This window comes from Saccostrea echinata, unplaced genomic scaffold, assembly GCF_033153115.1.
Source record: "Saccostrea echinata isolate AGI-Se365-2 ecotype Australia unplaced genomic scaffold, CSIRO_AGI_Sech_v1 ptg000001l, whole genome shotgun sequence".
Lineage (NCBI taxonomy): Eukaryota > Metazoa > Mollusca > Bivalvia > Ostreida > Ostreidae > Saccostrea > Saccostrea echinata.
In genome coordinates this window covers 7,993,525-8,020,357 of record NW_026889750.1, presented here as the reverse complement: position 1 = coordinate 8,020,357, position 26,833 = coordinate 7,993,525, and the positions used below count along the sequence as shown (strand labels likewise).

Sequence of the window (26,833 nt, the reverse complement as noted above, 5' to 3'; positions counted from 1 at the left end):
ACAATAGGGGGCTCCTAATTCAAAAGTCGGAATTTATGGCCGAAAGTGAATCAATCAATTTGGTAGAAAATAGTTTTCTTGACAAAAATATCAATAAAGCATGTTCATTTTCTCGACCACACAATGCATCCTGGGAGGAAGCGAGGACGAATCAAATGATCTTTATCAAATAAATTTTCTGATTGAGAAGTATAAGCATGGAAGTGATCTGATTGCGGGCTTACAGTAAATGAGTGATAAATGGTGCGTTATTTATGATTACCGACATTTGTTCATAAATCTGTAAATGCATTTCTTTTTCATCCCGTTTATCTGATAAGACATTTGGACCATGGAGTCAGATTAAGACCGATTTCTTTCACGGAGTACAGAGAAACAGCATCAAATTTGGAAAAAGACAAAGAGCGGGAGATGCATCTAAGCCTGTTCGACCGAAAGAACACAACACTCATTACCACGGAAGCACAAACACTCATAAGAGGTTTAGCCAAAAATTGCCTTCCCTTGTACATACACAATTAATGCCATAAACACATCCCAAAGTTTGAGAAAACTTTACATTTGAATGTTGACTGCAGAATTGCTGCTAATGTAGTCTTGAAGTAACAGGAACTCTGTATTGAGTGATTTGGATGAGGTTGTGTTCAATTCGCACAAATCTCCCTTTCTTTACAGTGACACCTGCGTTCCTTCATGCCTTTAGGCCAGCATTCTTCCTTTCCTTTTCCCTCCATCTAGTCTTACAATATGTCTCTTGTTATTTCTTCCTGAACTGATATCAATCAAACCTTCTCATCACTCAAAAAGTATTATTACGAATGATGTAGGAACTAACTCATAATTGTTGAATTTTCCAAAAAAAAAACCCCAAAAAACCAACATCAGATTGCAGACTTTTTTTTTTTATCCATTTCCCTTATTGGTAAAGATTCCATAAATTTGGAACTGATTATTCATCTAAGATACTTAAAAAAAAAGTTTAACAAATCAGTTCTATTTGCTACATTCTGTTCATGTCTCATTCCCAACTCTGAATGGGCACTGCGTAGAATAAAGGAAGTTATTATTGGTCCAAACATAGCACATTTATCTGATATTATCAAAATGTGCAGTGCAGAACTTGAAGACCTATATGATGTGACTAAGCAGTTTATCTTATGGAATACATAAAATATATGCATATACAAAACAAAATATAAATTTTAAAGTAAACATATCATAATCATTTAAAACAATATCTAAGAAATCTCTACAGTTTCAATCCAACCAGTGCTGTTACAAAAACAGATGAACCTGGTTTAAAAATCAAAATTCAAATACATAGACACTGGGTATAGCTATCAACTAGTTAACTCTGCGGAGAATGAGCTTTAAAAGCTAATTTTAAGAGTCATTACTAATGAGACATACAAAGGGAATGAACTCTGTTAAAAAAAAATCAATCTAAAGCGACCATGTACAATGCTCGTATTTTATGGACCAAATCGCATGTTGGGTAAGCCGCTTAAAAATAAAGTACGAAAATAGCCCCATAAGAAATCTAACAAGAAACCAAGTGATTAATTCTTTCTCCTGCAATGAACCAGAAATTGTCAATAGCAAATTTAGGGGAAGTGAAACCAGCAAGCTACTGATGAATTTATCATGGAAGCCGGGCGGGATAATTTGCCGACTCTGTGGCAGTGATAGAATGGAGGTGACGGAATTGTTTGATCTCTCTAATTAGAAGATGCCTTTTGTGGAGGGATTTCAGTTAGAAACTTTCATAATTGCCCATCCTTAATGGGCTGCTACTATTGACATTACAAATCTGATTGATTGCTTTCTAATAGAAAAAGTATTGTACAGAAATGAGTCTGATTAATATTGGAGTTGTCTGCTCTTATCTAAGCAATGTACACATGAATAGTACAAAAATTCAAATACAATGTAAGCTTACAAAACAAGTTTTCTTTCAGTAAGTTTGTACCCAGTATAGGCACAGAGTAATATTAATATAATGCAAATTGGTTTGCTTAAAAAGTTCTTTAACAAGAAATATGACTTAATATATCAGACTACTGAAAATAAAATTATGTTTAGCATGTATGATATTTGGCAGAAATTCATTTTTCAACAAGTTGGCTAGGATTTTATTTAATGCATTTCTGAATGTTTACATTATTATCAATATAAATAAGATATTTAGCAATGTACTTGATTAATCAGAAGCTGTTTTCCACCAAAAGCATTAGATAGAGTACACAGCCAAATGTAACACATTTACAGTATTCCTTTGCAAAATGTAAAAGATATAGTCATTCAAACAAATGCTTTGCATACGGATGAAGAAACTGCTGCTTAAAAATTTTACTTTCTGAATGATATTAATGCATCTGTAGCTGAATGATATAATGCATCTGTAGAAGGAACCGAAAAAAAAAACGTATCTTTCCTAATCAAGAAAGAATGAGGGTGTACAGGGTGAGGACAATTCCTCACTCTGAGTGAATATATTTCTCAATTTTCAATGTTCATAGTGAAACCAGTCTATGCGAAAGTTTTTTGGACCACACAGGACATTCGGTCCTGTGTAATCAATGAACACACAGGACCGAACCGAATTTTGTCAGACCGAAAAACCTAATGTAAAAAAGTGAAATACGTGAAAATGCAGAACCAAGGAAATCTTATTACTGTAGATGGTCCATGCGGTTTTAATCAATTCATTTACGTATTTGGATTTGTGCGATATTTTTTTATTTATAACAAACATTTGAATGACTCAGCATCAAAATAGTAAAGCTCAAAACCAGACGCTGAGACATCGAACATTCTGGTCCGGTGTAAAAATGACGCATCGGACCAGAGGCACTGCACATCGGTCAGGTCCAACGGTCCTATGTCTTTCACATAGACTGAGTGAAACTTATATTTTCCCAAAATTATTTTTTTGATAATGTCTTCTTTAACAAATTAGCATTAGATTTTTCTTTTTTCAAAAAACCTCAATTTTCAAATGGAATATGATCAAATTCCAACTTTGTTTCTGAAACATAAAAAAGGAGTCTATATTCACTTTCACATCATTTAAATGTTTTAATTGTAGAATCGAGACTTGACCCACTCATATTCAAAAATCAATTTTATATGGTTTCAATAGGCCCAACTTTCTACTAGATATATTCTTAACTGTCAACTTAAAAACAAATTATCAATCAATAAGCAATTCAATAAAATATAAAAGAATCAAATATGTTAAAGATGACATTATAAAACTGTTTTCATTAACTATGAAAATTGAGAAATATATTGTCTCAGAGTGGGGGATCGTCCTCCCCTTGTACGCCCTCATTCTTTCTTTTTTTTCAGAAATAAGAAGATAGTACTCTTAAGTTGTGATTTTAATTTTTTTTTGCAACAAACAAAATCAAATACATTTGATAATGCAGTAACAGATGCAAAGCATGAGATGCAATGATTACATCATAAATGCATTCTGACAATCTTGTTTTACAACATTCTCAAGTTCTCAGTCATTTCTAAGTCAAACAGCCAATACACAATTCCTGTTTATTCCATTAATACCTTGATGTCAATACAACCATTAGATTTTGACACCTTTATTTTTGTGCAATGCTCACTGCACTGGAAAATGCCACAATTTAAATGTATGAGCCACTTCCCATCTGCTGTGAATGATCAGTACTAATGAAGCGTCAACAGTGGCCCATAAACACCCATGATTGTACAGAACTTCCTAATGACTGTAAATGACCCTATAAAACCCAGCGCATGAAATAGATTCCCCGGACATTATGTCTTAATTCCAAACAGCATTGACAGTAACCTGAGCAGTCCTGTCAGACTCATTTTTTTCTGTGGTAAATCACCTGCTTGGATCCACCCCCTGATTGTCAGGGTGATATATGATTCTCTCCCCTTGCTTCCAGAAAAAAACTTTAATCTTGATAAAAGTGTTCCCATATATTCCTCACATTTCAGGCTTAAGCCTAAAGATCGGCTGTGATTAATGTCATTAGGAGACGAAATAATTACTCTGTGGATGGAATTAACGAAAAATTTATGCATTTTCTTGTACTGCATCCAGAAACACCCTTTCTATTTCAAGATACCTTTAGAAATCCATGAATTTGCAAAATGCATGTATATTTCATCAGGTAACAAAATTAAGTCTACAATGCTCCATTATCGTGCACAGATATCTTTTTTTTCTGGAAGAGTTATGAGAATTCATTTACACACCTATTTTTTTTTTCATTTATTAGAGGAATTTTATTATCAAAGTTAATTATTGATATTTTTTAGGTATTACTTAAAAAGAGTAAAAATGTAAACAACCTGTTTTCTTATTGGAATTAAATTATAAAAAGGTTAATAACCTAAAAATATCCTTATTGGATATAAATTATAATGTATCAGATACATGTATAAATGTATTACTAAAAGTTATAAGATCTTGTGTATTCAAATACTATCCAAATACTTCATAGAATAAAACCAGCTATTTAATTAAGAACAAATGATTTCTTTTCTATCACCATTAAAAAAAAAACATACCTGCATAAGACATCACAATGGTCTTGTTAAAAAGAAAACGTTCAATCTTAATGAAAGTACTTAACGATTTTGCCAAATGCAAGATGTTACTTGAAATTCAAAATGAAGAGGAAAAGGGGAGTTTAGGAAGCAGGAAAGAGACTCAAAGTACACAAGACTATCAGAGATTACATGAAGTTTAATCCTAAAATTACCATTTCCCTTTGATTTTACTAAACAGATTATAGTTTATAATTAGAACTATTAACCCATTTTGTGCAAAATTTCCTGGTGACAATGACTTCTTGATATTCCTGGGCATTCCATCCATAGAAGACTACAAGAACTGTGTTAATATCTTGAAGAAAAAAAGATCACGGGGGGGGGGGGGGGGGGGGGGGGGGACTAAAATTTATCACTTTTGAATTTTATTTGATGTAGTGAAGTTGAGGTGTATTTTCTATTTCACTGATTGACAATTTTTAAAAAAAAAATTAAAAAATGAGGAAGTTCTTTACCAGATTGATGATATTTCAGTATAATAATTTCAGCTCAGATTAGCTTTCAAAGAACACAGAAATGCATTTTGAAACAATACAATTTAGGATAAAAGTACTTTGATATATAACATATTTACTTCTACATGACTTGCTCCACCTGAAAAAGATTTCACTGAAAGATACCTTTTGAAAATGGAGTTCTATTACATTTCAATATCACATAATCCTATTTCTGTTTAATAAAGCAATATCTTGACAGATAAAGGCTGTCTGGTGAAAACTCAACTCAAGTTGTCCTAACAGGTTTGATACACATATCAAGGCTCAATAAAACCATCTATTGATGAAGTATCCACAGATGCTTACATCTGCCAAGTTTGGCTTAGATACCTCATGAAAGAAGACAGGAAGTGATCTAAAGGCTAATTTAAAAGCTATACTACAGGCAGACAGTCAGACAGACAGTGATTCCAGTGTAACCCCCCTTCCCCCTTTCCAACTTCATTGTGTGTAGTATACTAAGGGATACATTTTCAAACATGCTGTTTTATTTAAATTCTATTTTAATTTGTTAAATATTTTTGTGTTTCACATTTTTAAAATGTTGCTGTTGTTGCTGTCATCACCCGGGAAGCAACAAAGCTGAAATGAATTCAATTCATCAGGCAACAGTGACCCTTTACAGTACCTCCTTAAGTTTCTACAGCTTCTGAAATTCAGTGTATGTTCAGGCAACTGAAAATCACCTACCTATTAAATTCACTCCCTTAACTTTGGAGATAACACTCATCATGACTTTGTTAAAATTGAAAGGCAGACTTACTTTCACCATCTTCTGGGCATTCCTCCAGATGAATAAGTCCCCCATCTTCTACCTTGATGTTGCTGGTGTCAATGATGACCGTCGTGGTCTCACACATTTCACTCTCTCCATTGTTCTTCCCATCCTCTGAAAACATTAAAAGAAATTCAAAGTTACTTTACAAACATTACTGAGCAATGGCTTCAGCACTAACTGTCAGTAGTATAACTAGAACAAGAGATGTTTGTGAAACACTTATCCCCCCCCCCCTCCAAATAATTGAAATTTTCCTAAGTCCAAGGGGCATAACTCTGTCAAAAAATGCTCGATTGTACCCAAAACAGAACTTGACCTAGATATTCTTATGAAAAATCTGTATACTAAATTTCATTTCAGTATGTGCAACATATTTGCAAAGAAAATGAACGGAAAATGCAAATAATTGGAATTTTTCGAAGTCCAAGGGGCATAACTCTGTCAAAAATTGCTCAATCCTACCCAAAATAGAACTTGATCTAGATATTTTTATGATAAATCTGTATACCAAATTTCATTTCAGTATGTGCAACCTCTGCAAAGACAATGAATGGAAACTGCAAAAATTGTAATTTTTCTAAGTCCAAGGGGCATAACTCTGTCAAAAAATGCTTGATCGTACCCAAAACAGATCTTGATCTAGATATTCTTATGATAAATCTGTAACCAAATTTCATTTCAGTATGTGCAACCTCTTTGAAGAAAATGAACGGAAAATGCAAATAACTGGAATTTTTCAAAGTCCAAGGGGCATTACTCTGTCAAAAATTGCTCGATCGTATCCAAAACAGAACTTGACCTAGATATTATTATAAGGGATGGGTATCACCAAAAATCTCCTATCGCGATATATCACGATTTTTTCCCCATATATCACGTTAATATCATGATAATTTTACAAGCAATTTTTACAATGATTTTAAATGAATATTCATTATTTTTTCTTTAAATATGCTGGAAAAATATAACTTCACTTTTTTCATTTTCTTTATTTAGTATGTAATAAACTCAAGCAATTTTGGTTGCTAGGATGACGTTCTTTTATCATTTTCAACAATTTTTACACTTTCTGTAATTTAATTTGAAAGATTGAACAAATAAATGAATAATTTCTTGAATTTATAAATATGTACCTAAATGCCTGTATTTTAGTCTCCATGTCATGATACATATCAAGCAATTAAAAATCATGATATACCGGTATACCGATAAAATCACACATCCCTAATTCTTATGATAAACCTGTATACCAAAGAGCTAGGTTCACTTTACGCATAAAATGGCCCTGTCCTTATATCAATTAATTTACTATCACCCCCTCTCCCATTTCATATATCAAAATAAAGTAGAGACTTAGTGCTTTCATTTCCTATAACAAATTTTTTTTGGAGAATCCAGGTATTGGAAAACAGGCTTTGAGAAAATGCAATGTTCTTGAATTTTGCAGAAAACATGCGTATTTGACTACCTTCAGCAAAGAATATGAGCACAGCCCACGATCCAAAAATTAAAACATGTTATGTGATCTTCAGAAACAGATCTTTCTGATCATTATTTAATTGCATATTTTGGATCAGAGGTTGTGCTCTATAAGAAATATTGAAAAAAATACCTCAACTTTTGGCCATTTTTAAGGAATTTAGAGGAAATGGGGAAAATGACGCATTCTATGACGTCATAATGCATTGACTAGAGAGAAAATTACATCATGTTCAATAGATACATGGTCACCAAGGATCCAAGTTATAAATACTGCATTTTCAACCAAAACTGAGCAGTTTCGATTTTTCAGAAATTCTCTGGGCCAAAAAAGGCCTTAAGTGGCTCTTGCTCTTTCATTTCAGTATGTGCAATCTCTGCGAAGAAAATGAACGGAAACTGTTGGAGGACCGACAGACAGGCCAACCGACAGACAGCAGCAAAGCAATATGCTCTCCCTTCTTCGAAAGGGGGGGGGGGCATAAATATGACATGGATGCCCCACCCAGAGGTAGATTTGTACTGGATAGTACTAGTATACGAAATGTACCTTGTTTCTCAAAATGTGACATCACTGTCCTGAAAATTTAGCATGATTCTACTCCTTTCACAATGAATTATCTATATGTGGAGTTGTATGATATGGTGCTTTACTGTATCCAACACAATGGATTCAGATGATATGGAAATTGAGGTCAAGGTAGTAAGGGAGGTCAATGTAAAAAAAAACAATATGCAGAATAGTATTGCTCTCACACTAACTTTTAAGTAAATTTGAAGAGATGTACATGCACTAACAAAATATAGTAAAATTTTTATTTTACCTGTTTCAACTTGACAAAATAGGCAATTATCCTGTTGTCCTTAATCCTTTTATTGATATCGTATTAAAAGTTAGGTCAAGGCCAATGTCATAAAACTTTCAAAACATTTGAATTCTCACTAATGTGTTTCAGAATATGAAGTTTGATAATAATATTTAGAAGTGTCTTTATAAAACTGTTTTAAAAACTGAGGTATCAAATTAATGAAGATATCTCTTTCATTTTCTTTGAATTTAAAGCTACTAGTAAATGGAAAATTAGGAAAAGAGTGTTTAAGTAAAATAGAAGCTTATCTTTGAATGAAGTTAATTTAAAAATACTTCAGTTTGTTTGATAATGCCAAATGTCATGTAGAATACAAAGGACCAAAAAATTTGAATGACTTACACTATATATAGCCTGGTCAATGGCACAGCACAAAAAAAACATTTATTTTACTATCACATATCATTGCCTTAATTGGTAACAAAAAACGTGCAAGTAAATTGGCAATGGAAATTGGTTTTTTAGTTTAATGTTGATCTTTATCTTTACAAGGAAAATTTTTGGTAGTACCTCATTCCTATGTTATGATGAAATTTCCGATTTTCTTTCCCATTCACATTTAGCTTCCTTAATTTTTTATTTATGGTTATCTCTAAGAGCAAAATAAAAAAAAAATGCTTAAATTCTAGCCCCATTATTGTAACAATTACCAAGAAAAAGATTGGAAAGCACTGATTTTCCACTCTATGAAAGTAGTTCATACATGTTATAGGATGATTTCTACAAACAAAGGATCTGCAGTTATCAAAACAAATACAAGTATTGTAGTAGACCAATGATGACAGCTTTTCTTTTTCAGCCTTTTTCTTTGTTGTCTTGACTTCATTAATTTCTAAATTACTTGGCATTATATATGATGAACTATATTTTGCTTCAAGAAAGGACAACAAAATCATGTTGGTTTTTTTTTTTTTTTTTGGACTGGACATGAACAATTCAATCTTACAATACCATTAAGGAATGCTTGATCTTTAAGGTGTTTGCTATAGTGAACTTTTGATGCATTAAAAGAACATTTCTAACTACAAGGAGGAAATCAAAGCATTGGTTTGAACTCCCAAAGTACAATGTGGCTTAAGTGTGTATAATTTTTAGGCAAAACCTTTCCAAAAAGCCAATGAAACAAAGTGAAACACTTACTGAATTCATAATATTGTTACCATGCAATCTGAATCAAACAGAGATATCATAATACTTAAGGCAAAGAAATGTTGAAAACACAATTAAATGCAAGAAGCTTGTCAAGGAAAAAAAAGGAGATTAATTTCTATTTTTCATCAAGCTGTTTTCACAGAAAAAATTCAGGACAAACATAATTTAATGGTAAAGAATACAGTCTTATGACAAGCAACATAACTGGCCTTATTACTGTTTTGAGCATGACAGGGTCTTACAACAGGAAATGGATTTAATACGATTGATAAAACTGGATGAGTTGATTTTGACTGGTAATATGTAAGAGGACAATGTGAAAGATTAAAGAAGAAATTGAATGGACAAACTGGTGAATGATATTCATTGAAAACCCAATTTCTCTGCAAAGAAATGATGAAAATTTGACTTTATTACCCGGCATTGTCAACATTAAAATCACAGAATGTACAAAAATTCTTCTCTATTGCACAAATGGGATATCAATGGGAATTGGTATTTGGTTATTGGAATTTATAGAATTCCTTCAAATTAAGAAATGTCACTCAAAAACAAGTATTTGGTAAAAGTCATTACTCAAATGAAAATTCTGAGCTGAGATTTTGTTAGATATATAAAAAAAAAATGCAAAGTTCTCATTTCCACTCTGTTATAATACATACAGTAAAACAAAACAGTGAACACACTTATAATGAATTTACGCTTACAGCAAACTTTCATTCCCTGCATTTTTAAAACATATTACAAAGTTTAATTAAATGGCATATAAGAAATTACACTCATAACTGATCAAAACTTTTCATCCCTGGCACTTCACAGTAAGTGTGTTTTACTGTACAATTTAAATGTATTTTAGAATGCACGGCATCAAAAGTATCATTTACTCCCAGATGACACATCTTACAAGGTCAAGAAACATTATTCTTTGAGCTTTGCATGTTTTTGGTCTCAAGATCCTCATGCCATTTGTCAAAACACCATTTAAACAAAGTATCATATTTAAAATAATGGCTGATTCTACAAACATGTTTTTCAAATAAGATGGACAATTTCATGCATATTTTGTCTTAAATAAAGACTTAAGTTTCCCATCAAGATATCAGAATTATATCATAAGAGCTTAAAAAATTTACAGAATTTAAGGGACGTAGGGGTATACCGCGCTGCAACGTTACATTTGCTCTAGCTCTTCAATGCAACATGACACAACACAGCTGTCACACTATGTGGTGGCTGTGTGGTTGTTAAAGCTTGCCTGTAGTGACAAAGACAGCAGCTAATCAAGACACCTACACATAGAAATAACCCAAAGCAATTCTATTGCAATTTAGAAACAGGTGTTCATGAAAAATCTGTGTGTTATACATGTATTTTTAATTTTAAAAAATAAAAACAAAAAACTGTGACATTACAGGCTGTTATTTTGTATCCAACAAGCCAAACGTTGAAAAAAGAGGCCCATGGGCCACAATGCTCACCTGAGTCATGCTGGCCCTATTGTTCTTGATTTTTTTTTCTTTCAATATTCCTATAAAAAATTCTGATCTCCTTACTGTTGTCTCACTCTACTCCCTGGTGCCATGATTTAAACAAACTTGAACCTGCATGCATTTACCTGAGTATCCTTGCATGTTTATGAATAACCATGTCCTAGCTAGTACTTTAGAAATTTTTTTAAAAAATTTTCTATAATGTTCCTAGACAAATTTTTCATAACCCCCTTGGGATTGGCCAGATTCAAATCTCCTGATCCGCAATTTATGTGAATGCTTGCAAATAATATGACCAAACATAACCCTGCTGACAGATTTTTTCCTACAAATTCTTTTGTAAAACTTTGATCCATCTACTTCTGTTGGCCATGAAATGAACAAATTTGAATCTGCAATGTAAAAAGAAACATTAACATATTAATATAAGTTTTGTCTACTCTGGCCCTGTGGTTTAAATGGTGGCACCAAATTTTTACCAATTTCTTAATTATCTCCCTTTGAAAGACTGTATTGCCTTTCATATTAAATCATAATTTACCAGAAGAATTATTTAAATTTCAAAGCTGAATCAGGAATGCAGAAAGCAGGAATTTTCTTTCATTTGTCAACTGCCTCTGACACATGTCAGGAAATTATGGTTCATTACCACAAACATTTAAAGAAAATATGTACTGCCACGAGCAAAGCTAGAAGGAATAAAATGTTGAGAGATGTTGGAAAAAGATGAGGAAAAAAGTTTTTTTTTAATGCAGCTTTGCTTTTTAACGTTGCATTGCACAAAGGACGGTTATAGCCAGCTTATATATAATAATTCACACCTTGCATCCATTAATAATATATTTGTATCGCTTTCATTATGACCGGCCAAATTTGCACAACTTCAAAACAAAATTCCATATTATTGGATGATATCACAATCTACTAATGACAAAATCTGTATCACTATAATGAAGCCTTCAAGATTGTATCATACGTTTTACAAAATGCTTATCATGAAATACATGCATATGTTTATCATTAGTGGACATGAATGTGTCCAAATTAAACCACTTGATGCTGGATTTTATATTGGACTGTGGCTACATAAGCTTCAATGCTCAACTGGCAGAGGTATGCAGTATGCACTCATATAATAGTGAAAGCAAGTGAATGTACCATGATGTAGTTTACTCTGTAGTTCATATAAAAACATCTTAAATGCCTGATTGGGAGAAATATTAGAACTTTGTTACTGATAATTCAAAACCAACCAGTGTGTCATATTCAAATCTTAAAAAGAAGCATACCTTCTCTGAAATAATACTAAAACTAAAACGAATTTCTTGAACAATAAAACAGCAATTTCTATGATCCAGATTGAGGCTCAACGTCCATCAAACATCCTAAAATTAATTTTTTACCAAAACGTTATTTAATTACAAGGCCTTAAATGGGTCTGAATTCCACTCTGGTGTGATAAATGTGAATTAACACGATCTTCGGAGAAATCTAACAGTAAAACTAATAAGGGCAGATTGTTTTCTTCAGACCAGGCCTTTGCTTCTGCGTCACTTTGCATGGAAACTTCCATCCTTCCAGGGGCACCATGGGAAAGTCAGCACACCGACATGTTCTAATAACACTTTAATTGCCAACAACGATTGATTCTTCATTCCAAATATATCATCACAAATTTGTTAATTGAAGATTTATTGCAGCAATCAAGCCAAAATTTTCAATCTAATGCCATTGGTTCTCAATTAATGAAGTTCCTAAATTCTGAAGATTTGAAATGAATCAATATGTGAAGGATTTTCTTCGCTGCCTTTATCAAAGTTGCAAATTTTCATCAGCCTGGTTTTCATCGTCCTAAGAAACATCTGATTCAGTCATGTACTGAGATTTATTAGAGGGTTAATATATGAATTCTTAAGAACTAATACAATCAGGGATAATTAATATCAGAGCCAGACTCTGGATTTTGTTTTAATAAATAAAGTAATGCGATATAATATTGCTATCAAATCCTTCATGGTCATTTCATGTTGTGCGAATTTCAGTTCTAATTAAACCATAATCAAATGTAATATTGTGTATGAACTTTCAATATACTTGATCTGGATATCAAGTGATATTTTTCATGTAATAAATAATTTTGAATACTTTTATACACAAAAGAAGTCTTTCTTTGTCTTAATTCCTTTCATAAAACTTTCTGAATATGTTGTAAGAATACAACTTATTGCAGAATACTGTTGCCTGTAAACCACTTAGAAATGATTTAAGCAAAATGATTACATCTGCATGAGGACATTACATGATTTATTAAACAATGTCCGGTCTCTCCATCTGTTTTTTTCCCCTTTATCTGCTCATCACCCCACATCATTACTGGTGCTTGAACATTGTGTCATCAACACCACAGGTTATGTCATCAACATCATACCAATCAAACATACGATTGGTGGTCTGACAGAATTCAGCATTTTTCATTGGGAATTTGAAAGAAGTTTATCATATGGCATCAAAGTTATTCATTGTATATATACCATAAAAATATACACTTTGTCACCCTACAAGGTTGCCCATTGAATAAAAAAATATGATATGCCCACTGCTGAGGTATATTCATTGATAGCCATTTACTATTCTACAAAGTAATTAAGCTTTCAAATTAAGAGATTCTTCAATTTTTCTTTAAACATTTCATTTATCCCACAATGGATAATTGGAAATTTTTACAATTACGCTTTGTCTTTTGAATTTCCTAAATTCCATCATTGTCAATTATGACATTTTGAAATATCATTTTTTTTAAATATTAAAAACAAGTAATATAGGAGATTGGTCATATCGAGATGCATTTAACAAATCAACAACCATCAAAACTATCCCATATGATTTAAATTCTAATTGTACAAAAACCAAAATGGTCAGGGTATGGATTTTCAAAGTTCAAAGCATTTCAGACAAAGAAGTGTCAATCACTTCATTAATGCATTGTTTTTCACTTAGCAGCTAAGCCCATTGTCAAATTATATACCGATATCATCTATATATCTGTAGTTTCATCAAATCATCATTTTTATATGCAGGCCAAAGGGATATTTAGAACATCATAAAACACTCAATTGTAAAAGCCAACCCATCCCTGTAGCCATTTATTCCACCTTGTTTTTAATTGTGTGATTTGGTAACTATTTATTGTGTTAAAATGACCACATCAAACATTTGTAATACATGTATAATAAGCCTTGATGGGTGGCCATCTCTCTCTTTTCAACAGCAAGAGTTTCTTAGAAAATCATAAACATATGCTTAAAATTCAGTAATTTTTATATGAAACTTTTTTTATGTAAAATGTTGAATTTGAACATCTAAGATGATATTGCCCATAGTTGGAAAAAAACAACTAAGGGACCTAAGATATGATTATTAATGATGGACAGGTTTAAAAGAAAACCAGCCAGCAATTCATCTACCATTACATGTAAATATAATATTTCCTTAGGTGACTCACAATTTTGACTTATTGGTAAGTAGTAAGAAATTAGTTTACTTTTCTGCACAAAGATTAAATTTAAAAAAAAAATGTTTCATTATTTTTCTTTTTTCTTTTTTTAAACACACACACTCACCACAGAAAAAAAAATTGTAAAATCTTTTCCTTTTTTTTTTTTTAATGATAAACAAAATTTAAATTTATATACATTCAAACCCCATATTGTTTCACATTTAAATGAAATGGGGCTGCATAACCAACAGTAAATTTTATTAATTAACAAATGTATTGCATGAAAAATGTGACTGACAAATAAAACCAGTGTTTGTTTGTCAACCATATGTCACTGTGTCATGCATATTTCAAGCATTACAAGAAAACAAGTGTGAAAAAATATGCTGTATATAGCATTATGTACAAGCTAGCTGTCATGTCACTTTGTTAAAAAAATCAAAACATGCAAAATATGTTGGATTATTCTGTGACAACTACGGCATTCCTTTCCTATAAAATCAACTTAAAAGTCACAAAAAATCAGAAAAAAAAATGACAAAGCTGAAGTGGCACTTACAAATTTATGACTTTCAAAAAGCAATAATACTCAAAGTTTTATCAGTACTGATATAAAATTCATTTAAATGGGAAAAAAATTCTTAAATAAAACTGATTTATAAATGCAGCATTTTTTATGCTTTTAAAAATGAGTCCTTGAATAACGGTTCCTCAAATAACAGTTTCTTTGTATACTTTATCTCTCAAAAACGTTTTAGGCACTTTAAAAATAGTTATTTTAAGGAAACAATGGGATCATTTCACGATGATAATCTAGATATAGATTACTAAAAACGGCCATTTCTAGGCAGGTAGAACTGAGCGGTTTAGAATTCAGTCCTAATTTCTGATTTTTCTATTGGCACTTTTGCCTCCTACATCTATAATTATTCACCCATTAACAGCCAACTTCTGGTATTTAAACCAAATCAAACTGTCAACTTCTGCTGCAGTAAGGGGTCGTTGTAACGTTTTATGCACATTGCCTTAAAAATTTACTAGTTATATTTAAATAAACTAAATCTACTTACGGATATTCACATGCAGTACATCCATGGTTTTGCAATTTTTAGCCTCTGGGAATTTTTCTATGTATTTCGAAGTCCTGAAATTTGTGGCTCATTTACACCCATTTATCACCAAATAGTAATCCATTTCAATTGGTCGACTAAAGGTCTTCTCTGTTGTGCAGATTATCTCAGTTCAAAATTAACAGCCAAATAATTTTTTTTTTTTAACTAAATAATTTCAGAGTCAGAACAGCATCATTGCCTTCAAAATCTGACATAGGTGTTAGTGTGGATAATCAGTTTGTTAACCAATCATTAACACCTATTTAAGCGTCATATTGTTCCTACAGATTGCCATCAAATTTCACCGTTGGCCTGAAGCAGTCGAAAGGTGTCCAATCATACCTGCTGCCTAGCCGGTCACATTGCCTCTTTACTCTTATTGATTATGCAGATGAGGTATTTTTTCCCCTCAGATTTTGTGAAGGGTAATCATTTAGTAATGATGTGTCAAAATAAGCCACCATCATTCAAAGGCCTGCATAGCTAACATTCTTGTTGATGGATTACATTACTATGTTAAACCAATAGTTTTCACTTTCTTGTATTTTGTAATTTTCCTCTGCTATTTAAGATGTAATACACATCTGTTAATGAGCAAAAAAGTCTACAACACAGTTATGAGATTATACACTAAAAAATTCCTGAGGTTGGAGAACAAACTAGGCTGCATGTCTAAATGGGACAAATGTATCATTTGCAGGTGGTATGTAAATTAGATTGTTTTGATTTTATTAAAAATGAAATGCAAAGTATTTCTTGGGAAAGGAATCATACCTGAAGTATAAAAGAATAAATGAAAATTTGAGATGAAAATACCATCCCTGAAAAATTCCACAATGTTTTTTTTATTAATTCTTAACACAGAACACAGAGTCTGAGCCAGAAACAATCTAGGGTTGCTGGCACAGTTTAAAATGAAATTAAATATAAATACATGATGAGCCTGCAGGGAAATTAATAAAAACTATAAGCCTGTGAACAAAGCACATCATGCATAAAACTTTTGTTAGAAAAGTTAATTAATATACCTGAAGGTTAATTTTTTATGGACCACACTGACAGAACCTGTTTTAGCTATCAGTGAGAGCAGGTGCTACCTCTGCAGATCTAATACACAGATATAACTGGTGAGCTAAGCAGTCACCTGATGTCAAAGGACCACACAATGACCTCTATATCGTACAAAACTAAGACCCCCAGACATACACACAATCTAAGTAAACGTTAGATACTTCACAAACTATGGTGTCAGTCTTTGATTCATTTAACAGGTTTAACAGTCAAAACATGCTAAAAGGTGTTAAAAGGGAGCTGTTAAAAGCCTAAAACAATCAAGCATGGCAATTTCTTCACGTGTAACATCCACCTTAGCCAATCGCATCAGTCAGAAATCCTGCGACACTGATGTTACGAACCTCATTAATAGCCTGTCACGGACCTTTCTGAAGATTTTCTTTGATGTTTAATTACTGCAGCATCTAATTTTCAAGCTAATTATCCACTAAATGCTAATTAAGCCTTCCTCTGGCCATACTTAAGTTTAACACACCCTAACAAATCTTCCTCCTATGTATATTTCATGCAATCTTTATTACTAATTATCAGGAAAACTAATTAAGCATTAATAGCCTAAAGAAAAAGTAACTGAACCCGCTACTTCCGACAGAGATTATTTGCTGAACATTATGATGTATGATTTCATGTTCATGCTTATAATTCATAAGGGATAATTACTAGTTCGCATCACCATCTTACAATACTAATAAGGATACGAAACAGTATGGCATGAGTATTACGCCATCCCCTTTGCAATGTGGCATATAACATTCAAATACTGTCACTTCTCCCAACATTTATGTATAAATGGTGTCCACAACATTTATAACTTCATAAATCATTAATAATAACCTTGAACTTTTACAATAAAATCAATTATCTTAATCCTCTGCCTACTAATACTATATGGCTATTAAGCCGGCTGCAGCAAGTACATGTACAGAATTAATGTGCTGACTTTGATGTTTGTACAAACCATTATGATGCAAACATACACCTAAGTTCAAATTTTGCCACCCAGAGTAAAAAAGAAACAGGTCCGTAGGAAGCAATTTCACTTTGAAAGGGGGAAAAACCATACATTTTCAGTTGGGGGGGGGGGGGCACTATCATGTGACAAGCAAAAAAAAAAAAAAAGAGGTCATCACGTTATTATTGAGGGGGCACAAGCACATACAGTAGCTATGTTTTCTATAGTATTATATATACAGGTAACTCTCGATACCTCGAAGTCCGCGGGACCGAGGAAAAACTTCGAGAGATCAAGAGTTCGAGTTTTCAAGAGTCCGGAATTTTCCGTGTTTGTTGATAGGTTTCAAAATTAGTCTTACCGGATGTAATGATTTTCATGCAGTGCTAACTTTTACACGTGGTTTTTATAAAACAACGATATTTTTTGTAATTTAGATGAATATTTCATTAAACCGAGTAAAGCAAAAATGTATATCATCATTTCATGTATATTTATTTATTCTTTTTAATACGGACATCATACTACGCATTCGTTACATGAAAACGACATTTTACAGCGTCGTACATGGACTATTGACTATTCAAAACATGATCATTGAACGCAGTTCTGTAAGTATTTGTCCAATAATTGTCGTCATATTGACATTAAGGCTGTTTTTCCTTTTTCATATTTCGTTTGACACTGACTCGAAATAAAAATTAAAAAATTAGTGTTTCGTCTTTTAATCAATTAATATACTTTTCATTGACACTGCTTCTCTAAATTATCGTAAGACAGTCGATGATAATTATTTTAATAGCATATAGGCAAAATATGATTAATTATAAATCAATTATCACCTTGCAGCAAAAGTGTCACCTGAATAAACATCCCGTTCCTCGAGACCCGCGTCTTCTGCTTGGGCCATTTAAATGTCCAGGTAAAGGTGCTAATTATATAACCTTGTATATACATAGCCACTTCGAGGTATCGAGGGTAAATTCTAATAGAATATGCATAGCGGGACTGCATTTTGACTTCGAGGGATCAAGGGTTTCGAGAGATCAAGAGTTCGAGAAATCAAGAGTAAATTTGCTTAGTTATATAGGGGGGAAATTCGGGACCGGAGACTCACTTCGAGCGATCAAGAACTTCGAGAGATCGAAGTTCGAGCCATCAAGAGTTACCTGTATCAGCAAAATTACATGCCACAAAACTTTTGTTCTCTGTTTTTGTTTTAATGACTCTGTTTAATTTATGTGACTAAAAAATTAATCAAAAGATATTAAAATATTGTGTGTACAAAAACTTCCATGCCTTCTTTCTCTGCCCTCTACATACTGTCTGTAATTCTATGTAGCAAATTTGAGATTGAAAGGTAAAGGAGTTCCTGAAATTGCTGCACTATGCACAAGAACCTATATCAATAAATACTGATCAAACAAAAGGCCCATGGGCCACAATGTTCACCAGAATCAGCACTCCCTTCCTGAAAAATCAATATGTACATGTACGGAAATAAAATTCCTTAATGTCAACTTCACAAATTGTAACATTCTTGTTTGTGTGAATGTCAATCAATATGATTTTTTATCCAACTCGATGTGTATTTTTATCCTGTCGCCAAGACCTGGGGATAAAACAACTCACTGGATAAAAAATCATATCCAACCACAGACCATGGGAAATCCTATATATGCATTATATAGTAGCTATTATACAGTAAAACTTGTCTAATTTGGACACCACTTGTTCTAAAAAGTTTGGTTTGAGGGTCAGCAAAATGCATTCTGCACAAGAACTCACTTATTAAATGTTTTGTTATACCTTTTATATAACCATTGAACACCACAAATCTTGGCTTGTGTGTGTGTGTGTGTGTGTGTGTGTGTGTGTGTGTGGAGGGGGGGGGGGGGTTCTGTTATAAATTAAACAAATATACATCTACACTATGATAGGAGTATGGGTACTTTACCTATGGGCTAATTATGGCTCTGCTGTTGTGGCCCCATCCCTTCCTAAGGCTTTAATATCTGGTCCAGTGTTGCTTGAGATTTTTAAATGAACCCATTATATTTTCACTGTTTCTTATCTCCCCTTGGGAAAAGGTGTGACTATTTAGATAAAATTGGATTCCCTTCAATTGAGGATGCTTTGTGGCAGGTTTGTTTGAAATTGGCCAAGTGGTTCTGAAGAAGTAGTTGAAAATGTGAAAAAGTGGGACACTGACAATACTTCAGCACGGCTCTTTACTGTTTTTTGTTTATACATGTGCGTCTCAGCTGACAAAGGTTTCCTCTTTGTGACAATTACTGTCCTGTGCTACACTTAATTAAACGCCAAATAATGACTTAATCTTTATATCACCACTGTCTGCCCAAGACAAGTGTTTCTCTAACTACACTTACATTTGAAGTTCAAATACGGGGCATAGTGTCATTTTGACTAAGAATATAACACATAAAAAAAGGAACCTAACAAATAAAAAAAAAATTTACAGTTTTTCTGCAAAGTGAAGACATTTTTTTTTCTTTGGAAACCAGAGCATTCTGTAGAAGCTCAACTTTATAAGTCCCATTCATGTGACTCAAAGCTCTTTTAAAAGAAAAATAAATGCTAAAGAGAAGCCATCCTTTGAGATAAACAATTCATCTATTTCTTAGTGCTTCTAAAGTAGTTTAACATGGGATGGGATGTAATTAGTCTAATTACTATAAAAACAAATTAACGAGTATCTAAACATCTATTGTTATTTGCAAGTGGGAATAGGTAGAACTGAGATTTTTAAAAAGTGGGAATAGGTAGAAGACACCTTTAACACTAGATGACAAATCTTACAGCTTGTGTGTGATAATGGTAAAACAAACATTCTTAAAACCATTGGGGGAGGGGGGAGAACATACTGGAAAATTCATCTTATTCTACAAGTATCCATTTATTTCAGAGTAGTTTAAGAGTCGACAAGCTCAGCGATTTACCAAGCCATGAAAAGTAAATCATCGCGTGCTCCTTATTAATGTTTCATCTACATACTCAAGATTTTGAATAAAGTTAAGTGGTACATAAAATATTTTTGGTAGACAAATTGAAAGTCCTTCTGGCCACTTTGGCACGTTCTTAAATAAACTTTACAAAATGACTTCATCTTTTCCGTCCCATAAATTTTTCAGAAACAAGGGAAGAAAATTATCACGATTTGACACACGCTGTGGTGCCAAATTGATGTCTGCCTAATTAAACTCTTTTTAAAATATGAAAATGCTTCATTATCAAAATTTATCTTGATCTGCACAAATTGTTAAATGGATATCGTTATATCAAGCTCTATAGAACCTGCAGAAAATTAATTTTTAAAAGCCTAATCATCAGTACAAATTCAAAATTGTAGTCATTGTCCTGAAAGTAATTTCATAATTATAAATCTGGTATATACACAGACATGCAGTCATCAATTTTCTACACTGAAGTGATTATTAACAAATCAAGACTAAATAACATATTTCATTGACCAAAAACATGACCTTTAGTTGAACACGAAATGAAAAATTGAGAGAAAAAAATTGATCTCTAGCACTAAAGTAAGTTGCAAGGGAAAAGGGAGAAAACTTTATTAATCATTGAGCTTTTCATTTTCAAACTGAATCTTGAGCAGAGTTTCATCTCTTGATAAGACAATTTAAGAAGTAAAAAATTGTAAAGAAAAATATTTTTGAAAATATGAATATTTTCAAAAAGAAACATTTCACACACAAGGATTTACTTTATCCTAAAATGCTACTAGTTGTACTATTCAGGTAAATGGCAACATACACAATTCAGTAAAACAATATGTTTATAGTGAAGTGCCACGGGTCACTGGGACCAACAATTTTAATTCGTTATAAATGTAATTCGTTACATCTGTTCAGTTCACAATAAATTTAAAAGTAAAGGGAATGAAAATCACTTTGCTGTAAGCATAATTTCATCATGTTTCACTCTATATCAAGGTAGTCTGTATACAAAAAGATTAAATGTGATATTCTAGTTTGTATAACTATTACATTACATTAACACATCATGTCAGAAAAGATAGCGACTACACAGAAGTAGTTTCTTTAGGTCATGACCCCTTGGGGCCTCTATGGGATGAATGACAGAGGTGGCACAATTGAGACTTGTAATGCTAAGTGTTTGTCTGTCCTATTACAAGTGTACAAATCATAACATTATGACCAGTCTGGTCACACTATGTTTGTGAACTGCCCCAAACCATCTTCCTATTACTTCCTGATTACAGAGAGATACAAGCATAAATTAATTTCTAAATTTCAACCAAAAAATTAAAAAAAAAAAAATAATAATAATTCTAATAATGTCCCAAAGTTTATAATGATACTCCTGTATACCATACTTTTCTGGTAATTTATGACTTTTTTAATAAAATTCTGGCCACATGGGGCCCATTTTGATATGTTTTATTGTTTTCCATCAAAATGACTGCACAAATGTTCATTTATTATAATAATCCTTCACATTTTATGGAGCAGAAATTTGAGAGATGTGTACACAATTTCATGTCCCTGCATCCATAAATGTCTCATAATCCAAAGCATGCATAATATATGGGTTATACTTTGTACCAGTCACTCAGAAGGGGTCTATCAAAATTCTATTAAATTTAACATTTGACCATAGCCCCTCAAAAAATTCTAACCCAGCTCCTATAAATTATACACCATTTCCTAATAAAAGCCTTAACAAGCATGAAAGTACTTTGTATGACCACAGAGAAGTTTCCCAAGGGCTAAGGTGACATAAAGTTGTCAAAGTAGGAAATAAAATATCAATCACTATCATACATCAGCCTCTGCCAGCTGACGGTAGGAATTAGAGCACGGGACGCCTGTCCCCTCTTACTCCCAGGGTCAGGTGAAGAACTAGTAAGTAATATGAATACCTAATCATAGAAGTCAGGCATAGATCAAATAGGTAAAGGACATGTATACCTGATCTATATGCATAGTCAACACAATGTTCTGATAGTTATAAGGCAAGGGAATTTGTAAGTCATATCTCAGAAATATAATTAAAATATTTCTTCAAAGCTTTCCTCCTCTCAACTGATATATATACATGTATATATGAAATGCACAAAATTGTTACTGAAGAATAGGTAAAATTTGAAATTTGCTTTGTTGCCACATGACTTTTAACTTATAAGAAAATGCAAATATGGGTATGATTAATATATTCATAAACACCTGTCAAAGAAATTATTTCTATTACATGTATATGTTCTGTTTAAAATAAAAAATATGAAACTACATAGTGTTTTCTAATACCTATAAGCTTATTAAGTGTATATCATACAAAAATAAATTCATAATGCACTTTAAGGACTACGGAACAGCATCCCTACATTTCTGGTAACTCCCTTCCTTCTACCCACATGATGTTAACATGCTACTGTATTTGATTTCCATAGTATACACATGAGAACACAATTTATATGTAACGTAATCTATATTGACACAACCCTTTAATGGCCAGCCAACACTTTTTTTGTAACCTGAAGGGAGCGGTAACATATTGCAGGACAATAATTTCGAGAGCATAGTATTACTTTATCACCAAATTCTTAACCTTGTTTGTATGGTTATACAATCGGCAATATCCCATATGTGGAATATTGTGAAAACTATACGTGATGAATTTTATAGGTGTATTTTCGAGGCTGTCCCATACTCTCTATATACTTAAAAGCCAATTAACACTTTGCAAGTTCACACAAAGTTCAAGAGGACATCAATTAGTCATTGGCAATTAATAGTTCAAAGAAAAATAAAAAGTTTCTCCCAAATCCAACATAGATGTACATATGACAGCTATTTATTTTTTGTGTATTCTTGATTGCTTTTTGTTAGAAGTTCGAAGACAAATAATATTTAACACAAATTCAGACAATCCAGATGTCCTTTGTCCTGACATATTAATTCAGAAAAAAAGTGCATATGCATAAATATACTTGCATTTATCTTTATGTATTATCAAAGCAATATGTACTATGCTATAAAAAATATTGTTAAAAATTCAACTTAGTTGGATTTAATTATCACAGGCCAAAATCTTGATTACACAGATTTTTCAACAAACACAGAAAGCAGCTATAGCCCACATCACAAGAACAATCAAGAAATGATAAGCATGACCAACACAAGTTTTACAAACATTAACATTATCAGTTGTAAATTGAAGTAATGGACCTGTTTTGTTGTAGGAACATCGAGTTGTTCACTGTCATTAGAAAAAAAAGAAATCTGCACATCATTTTGCTAATGAGGGCAAAACATTCCTAACATTTCTTATGTAACAGCCATTCACAGTGTTGTTTTATCTAAAGATTGGACAATTTTCCTCAAATCACCTGTTCCTCTATGACATGACAAGGGTAATTTTGTCTCTTGCACACATACATCAATCAACTGAATGTTGAAAGTGTACACACATCTCTGTATACGACACACATCAATATACATCACATCAATAAAGTCCATGTGCATGTACGTAATTCCTGAGCAATTAATCCTTTACTAATCCTTTCCGTCAACGAAAACACCACCTAAGTGATCATACATTCCCCCATCTGTTGCCCTATATACCCCATGGGGAAGATCAGATCATCCCCCTCAACCCCCCACACCTACCATAAACGATGATGATCAATTCCTCTGGGGTGGACTTCTTTTTCATGGACCCTGAGTCCTCCATCAGCCCTTGGCAAAGTGTGACTGGAGTGTACAACAGGTGCTCTCTAATGCCTGCGGTCCCACACACTCTACACAGAAGCCTGATTACTGGTCAGATAGCGACAGAGGGGTCGTTTATCAATGAAGCTCTCAATGTATTCAGTGACACTCTTGGTCATAACTGAGGGTTATGTAACGGCATAAATATTTGGACATTTGCGTACATTTCTCTCAGGTAAAATTCGTTTATTGCCCAGCACATCAAGGTGTTAATTTTACCAAGTGGCAATACTGATAAGGTAAATTTACATACAATCTAGATCTAGATCAATTATTCTCTTCTTTAGTAAAGGATCAATTAGATTTTTTTTATTGCAAACATTTTTTTTTTTTTTTTTTGGTGACATACAAAACAATAAAACAACTTCATATTGAAAATTTACAACCTTTTTTTTTTTTTTAACAAACTTTATCATATGTAGAAAAATATTTTTTTCTTCTTTAAAGAAACAATAATTATGAATTATCCACACTTCAAAAGAATTTTAATTAAAAGATGAAAAATATTTTAGATTTCCACTTTATGTTTTATTTTTTTCACTTGTAATCCCTCAATTACATCATGATTGCAACTTTTAGTCAAATTATGATGTTAAACTTTTAAAATAAAAATTATTTATAGACATGATGTTAGGACCACTGCATATCAAGAGACTACCAGAGTACTCTGAACAGAGAAACTTAAACCCTACAGCTGAGTTAGAAATCTTTATAGATTTCCACAGTAAGAGTCAGTGGTTGGTGTTAAGTTTTGTCAAAGGGATTTCTCTCAAAATAGTAAAAGCTGCATTAAGTTCATCTGGCTTCAGGTTCTGCTCTGTTTTAATTTCACTGAGATGTCAAAGTAACAGATGCTTCCGAATTTTACTTCCCAACGAAAGGTTTTTTTTTTTTCATTCAATACCATGCTTTTTAATCAATGAATACATGATGACTACAAAGCAAAGGCTCTATAGGGAAGTTATATGGATTGAAACAAGTTTTCGAATGTACTGCATGGCATTGCAGTATTTTTTTTTTTAATTACTGGTAATGTAATGTACTCCAGAAAATGGCCCAATTGAACAAAAAAAGTATTTCCCCTATTTCCAGAAAAAACACTTGTTGGAATAAAGGCATTAAATTCAAATCAGCAGGAATCTTAAGCACCCGGAAACAAAAGAGTTATTAGATAAGGAAACCTCTGCTTACTCTAAAACATTCCTCTTAAATCAGAACTTTATCACCATTTAACAATCTTGTTTATTAAATAAAGTTTTATTGACTTAATTAAGAAAACATTAAAACCCTTGATATTTCAACTGCTCTTTTCAATCCTTAGTGCTTGATTTTGAGGCAAAATGAGATGATCTCAATTTAGATAATTAACATTTGTACCTTCAAAAAAAAAGTTAAAAATTTAGCCACTTCACTGTATATATTCATTGACCAATTTTAATCTATACAAAGTTTGTTAACTTTTACAAGTTTACCAGTATTTGAAAATAATTTTAAATTATGATTAGATGAAGTAAAGATAATTTTTTTTAAAAAATCACATATTAAAAATAAAGAAAAGCTCTACCTGTATTTCTCATCTTTCTTAGGCTGAGTCAAAATCCATTTTCCTTGATAACTGGAGTACAATCCATTTATAGAAATAAAATTAAAAAAAATCTCTCCCAGAATAGGAAAATTGACCGAGGCAAAGAGAGTAGAACAAACACAGAGTATGCAGTAATGAGGGAACTCTGGCAGTGAAGAGAGTACAGCTATGATATAAGGGGGGCCTCTATCAAACAAAAGTATGATATAAAACTCCCAGGACACATGCAATCGAGGGCCACAAGAAAAACAAACAATTACAAGTACCAGTTTATAAAGCTCAAGTGTGCATCTCGAGTGGGACACGGAAAGAAATAGAGGATACTTAGCCGGTGTGGCTTCCTGATAACCAGGGAAATTCGACATGTTCCCCTTCTCAAAAAGTGGATACATACAACCTGCACAAATGTTGTATTCTCTCATATTCATCGAAAGTGACGTTCAACGTTTTTTAAAGACATACATGAAACAGATGGTGATTCATCCATTCATCATTTACCCTTCACTCTTTTCTTATAAATTCAGCAAAATATGAAAAGTAAATACATGTAAAAGAAGAATGTCACTAATATGTAGATGTTCAAATTATTGGATCAGGTTAATGGGCCTTTTAAATTAAATTTCACAGAATTTCTATATTTATACATGTACAAACTGCAAACTGAAGGGTAGAATTTTCATCTCACATAGTTAAATCAGAAATGCATCTTAACTACAATAAATCAAACCAATTTATGAGGCAAATGTACTATATCATGATTTTTTTTTAAATCAAGAGGCCCATGGGCCAGCATGCTCACCTGAGTCACTATGGCCCTGCAGTTCTTCAGAGAATTTAAAGATTTTTTTCTCTCTTTATTCTCAAGAAAAATTATGACCTAATATTATGGTCCACTCATGACTGGAACAAATTTAAATCTGCTCTGTGTGATACTCCATGCATATTAATAAATGTATGCCTAATCATGGCCTTGGTGT

General features: G+C 32.5%; 1 protein-coding gene across 4 annotated transcripts in view; it reads right to left on the bottom strand.

Moving 5' to 3' along the window:
* The window catches only part of LOC133184426 (LIM domain only protein 3-like), a 52,836-nt gene that overhangs the window by 18,070 nt on the left and 7,933 nt on the right, over nucleotides 1–26,833 (bottom strand). The window contains exons 1-2 of one of the 4 annotated variants that reach the window (XM_061319519.1): nucleotides 25,836–25,969; nucleotides 5,863–5,988 (exon numbers count right to left, since the gene is read on the bottom strand). In XM_061319519.1, the coding sequence (XP_061175503.1) occupies nucleotides 5,863–5,988; nucleotides 25,836–25,848 (139 nt within the window). In that variant the 5' untranslated portion in view covers nucleotides 25,849–25,969. Of the gene's footprint in view, nucleotides 1–5,862; nucleotides 5,989–15,433; nucleotides 15,613–24,169; nucleotides 24,310–25,835; nucleotides 25,970–26,833 lie in introns of those variants that run through there. The other 3 variants (XM_061319502.1, XM_061319511.1, XM_061319527.1) reach the window with 3 other exon arrangements.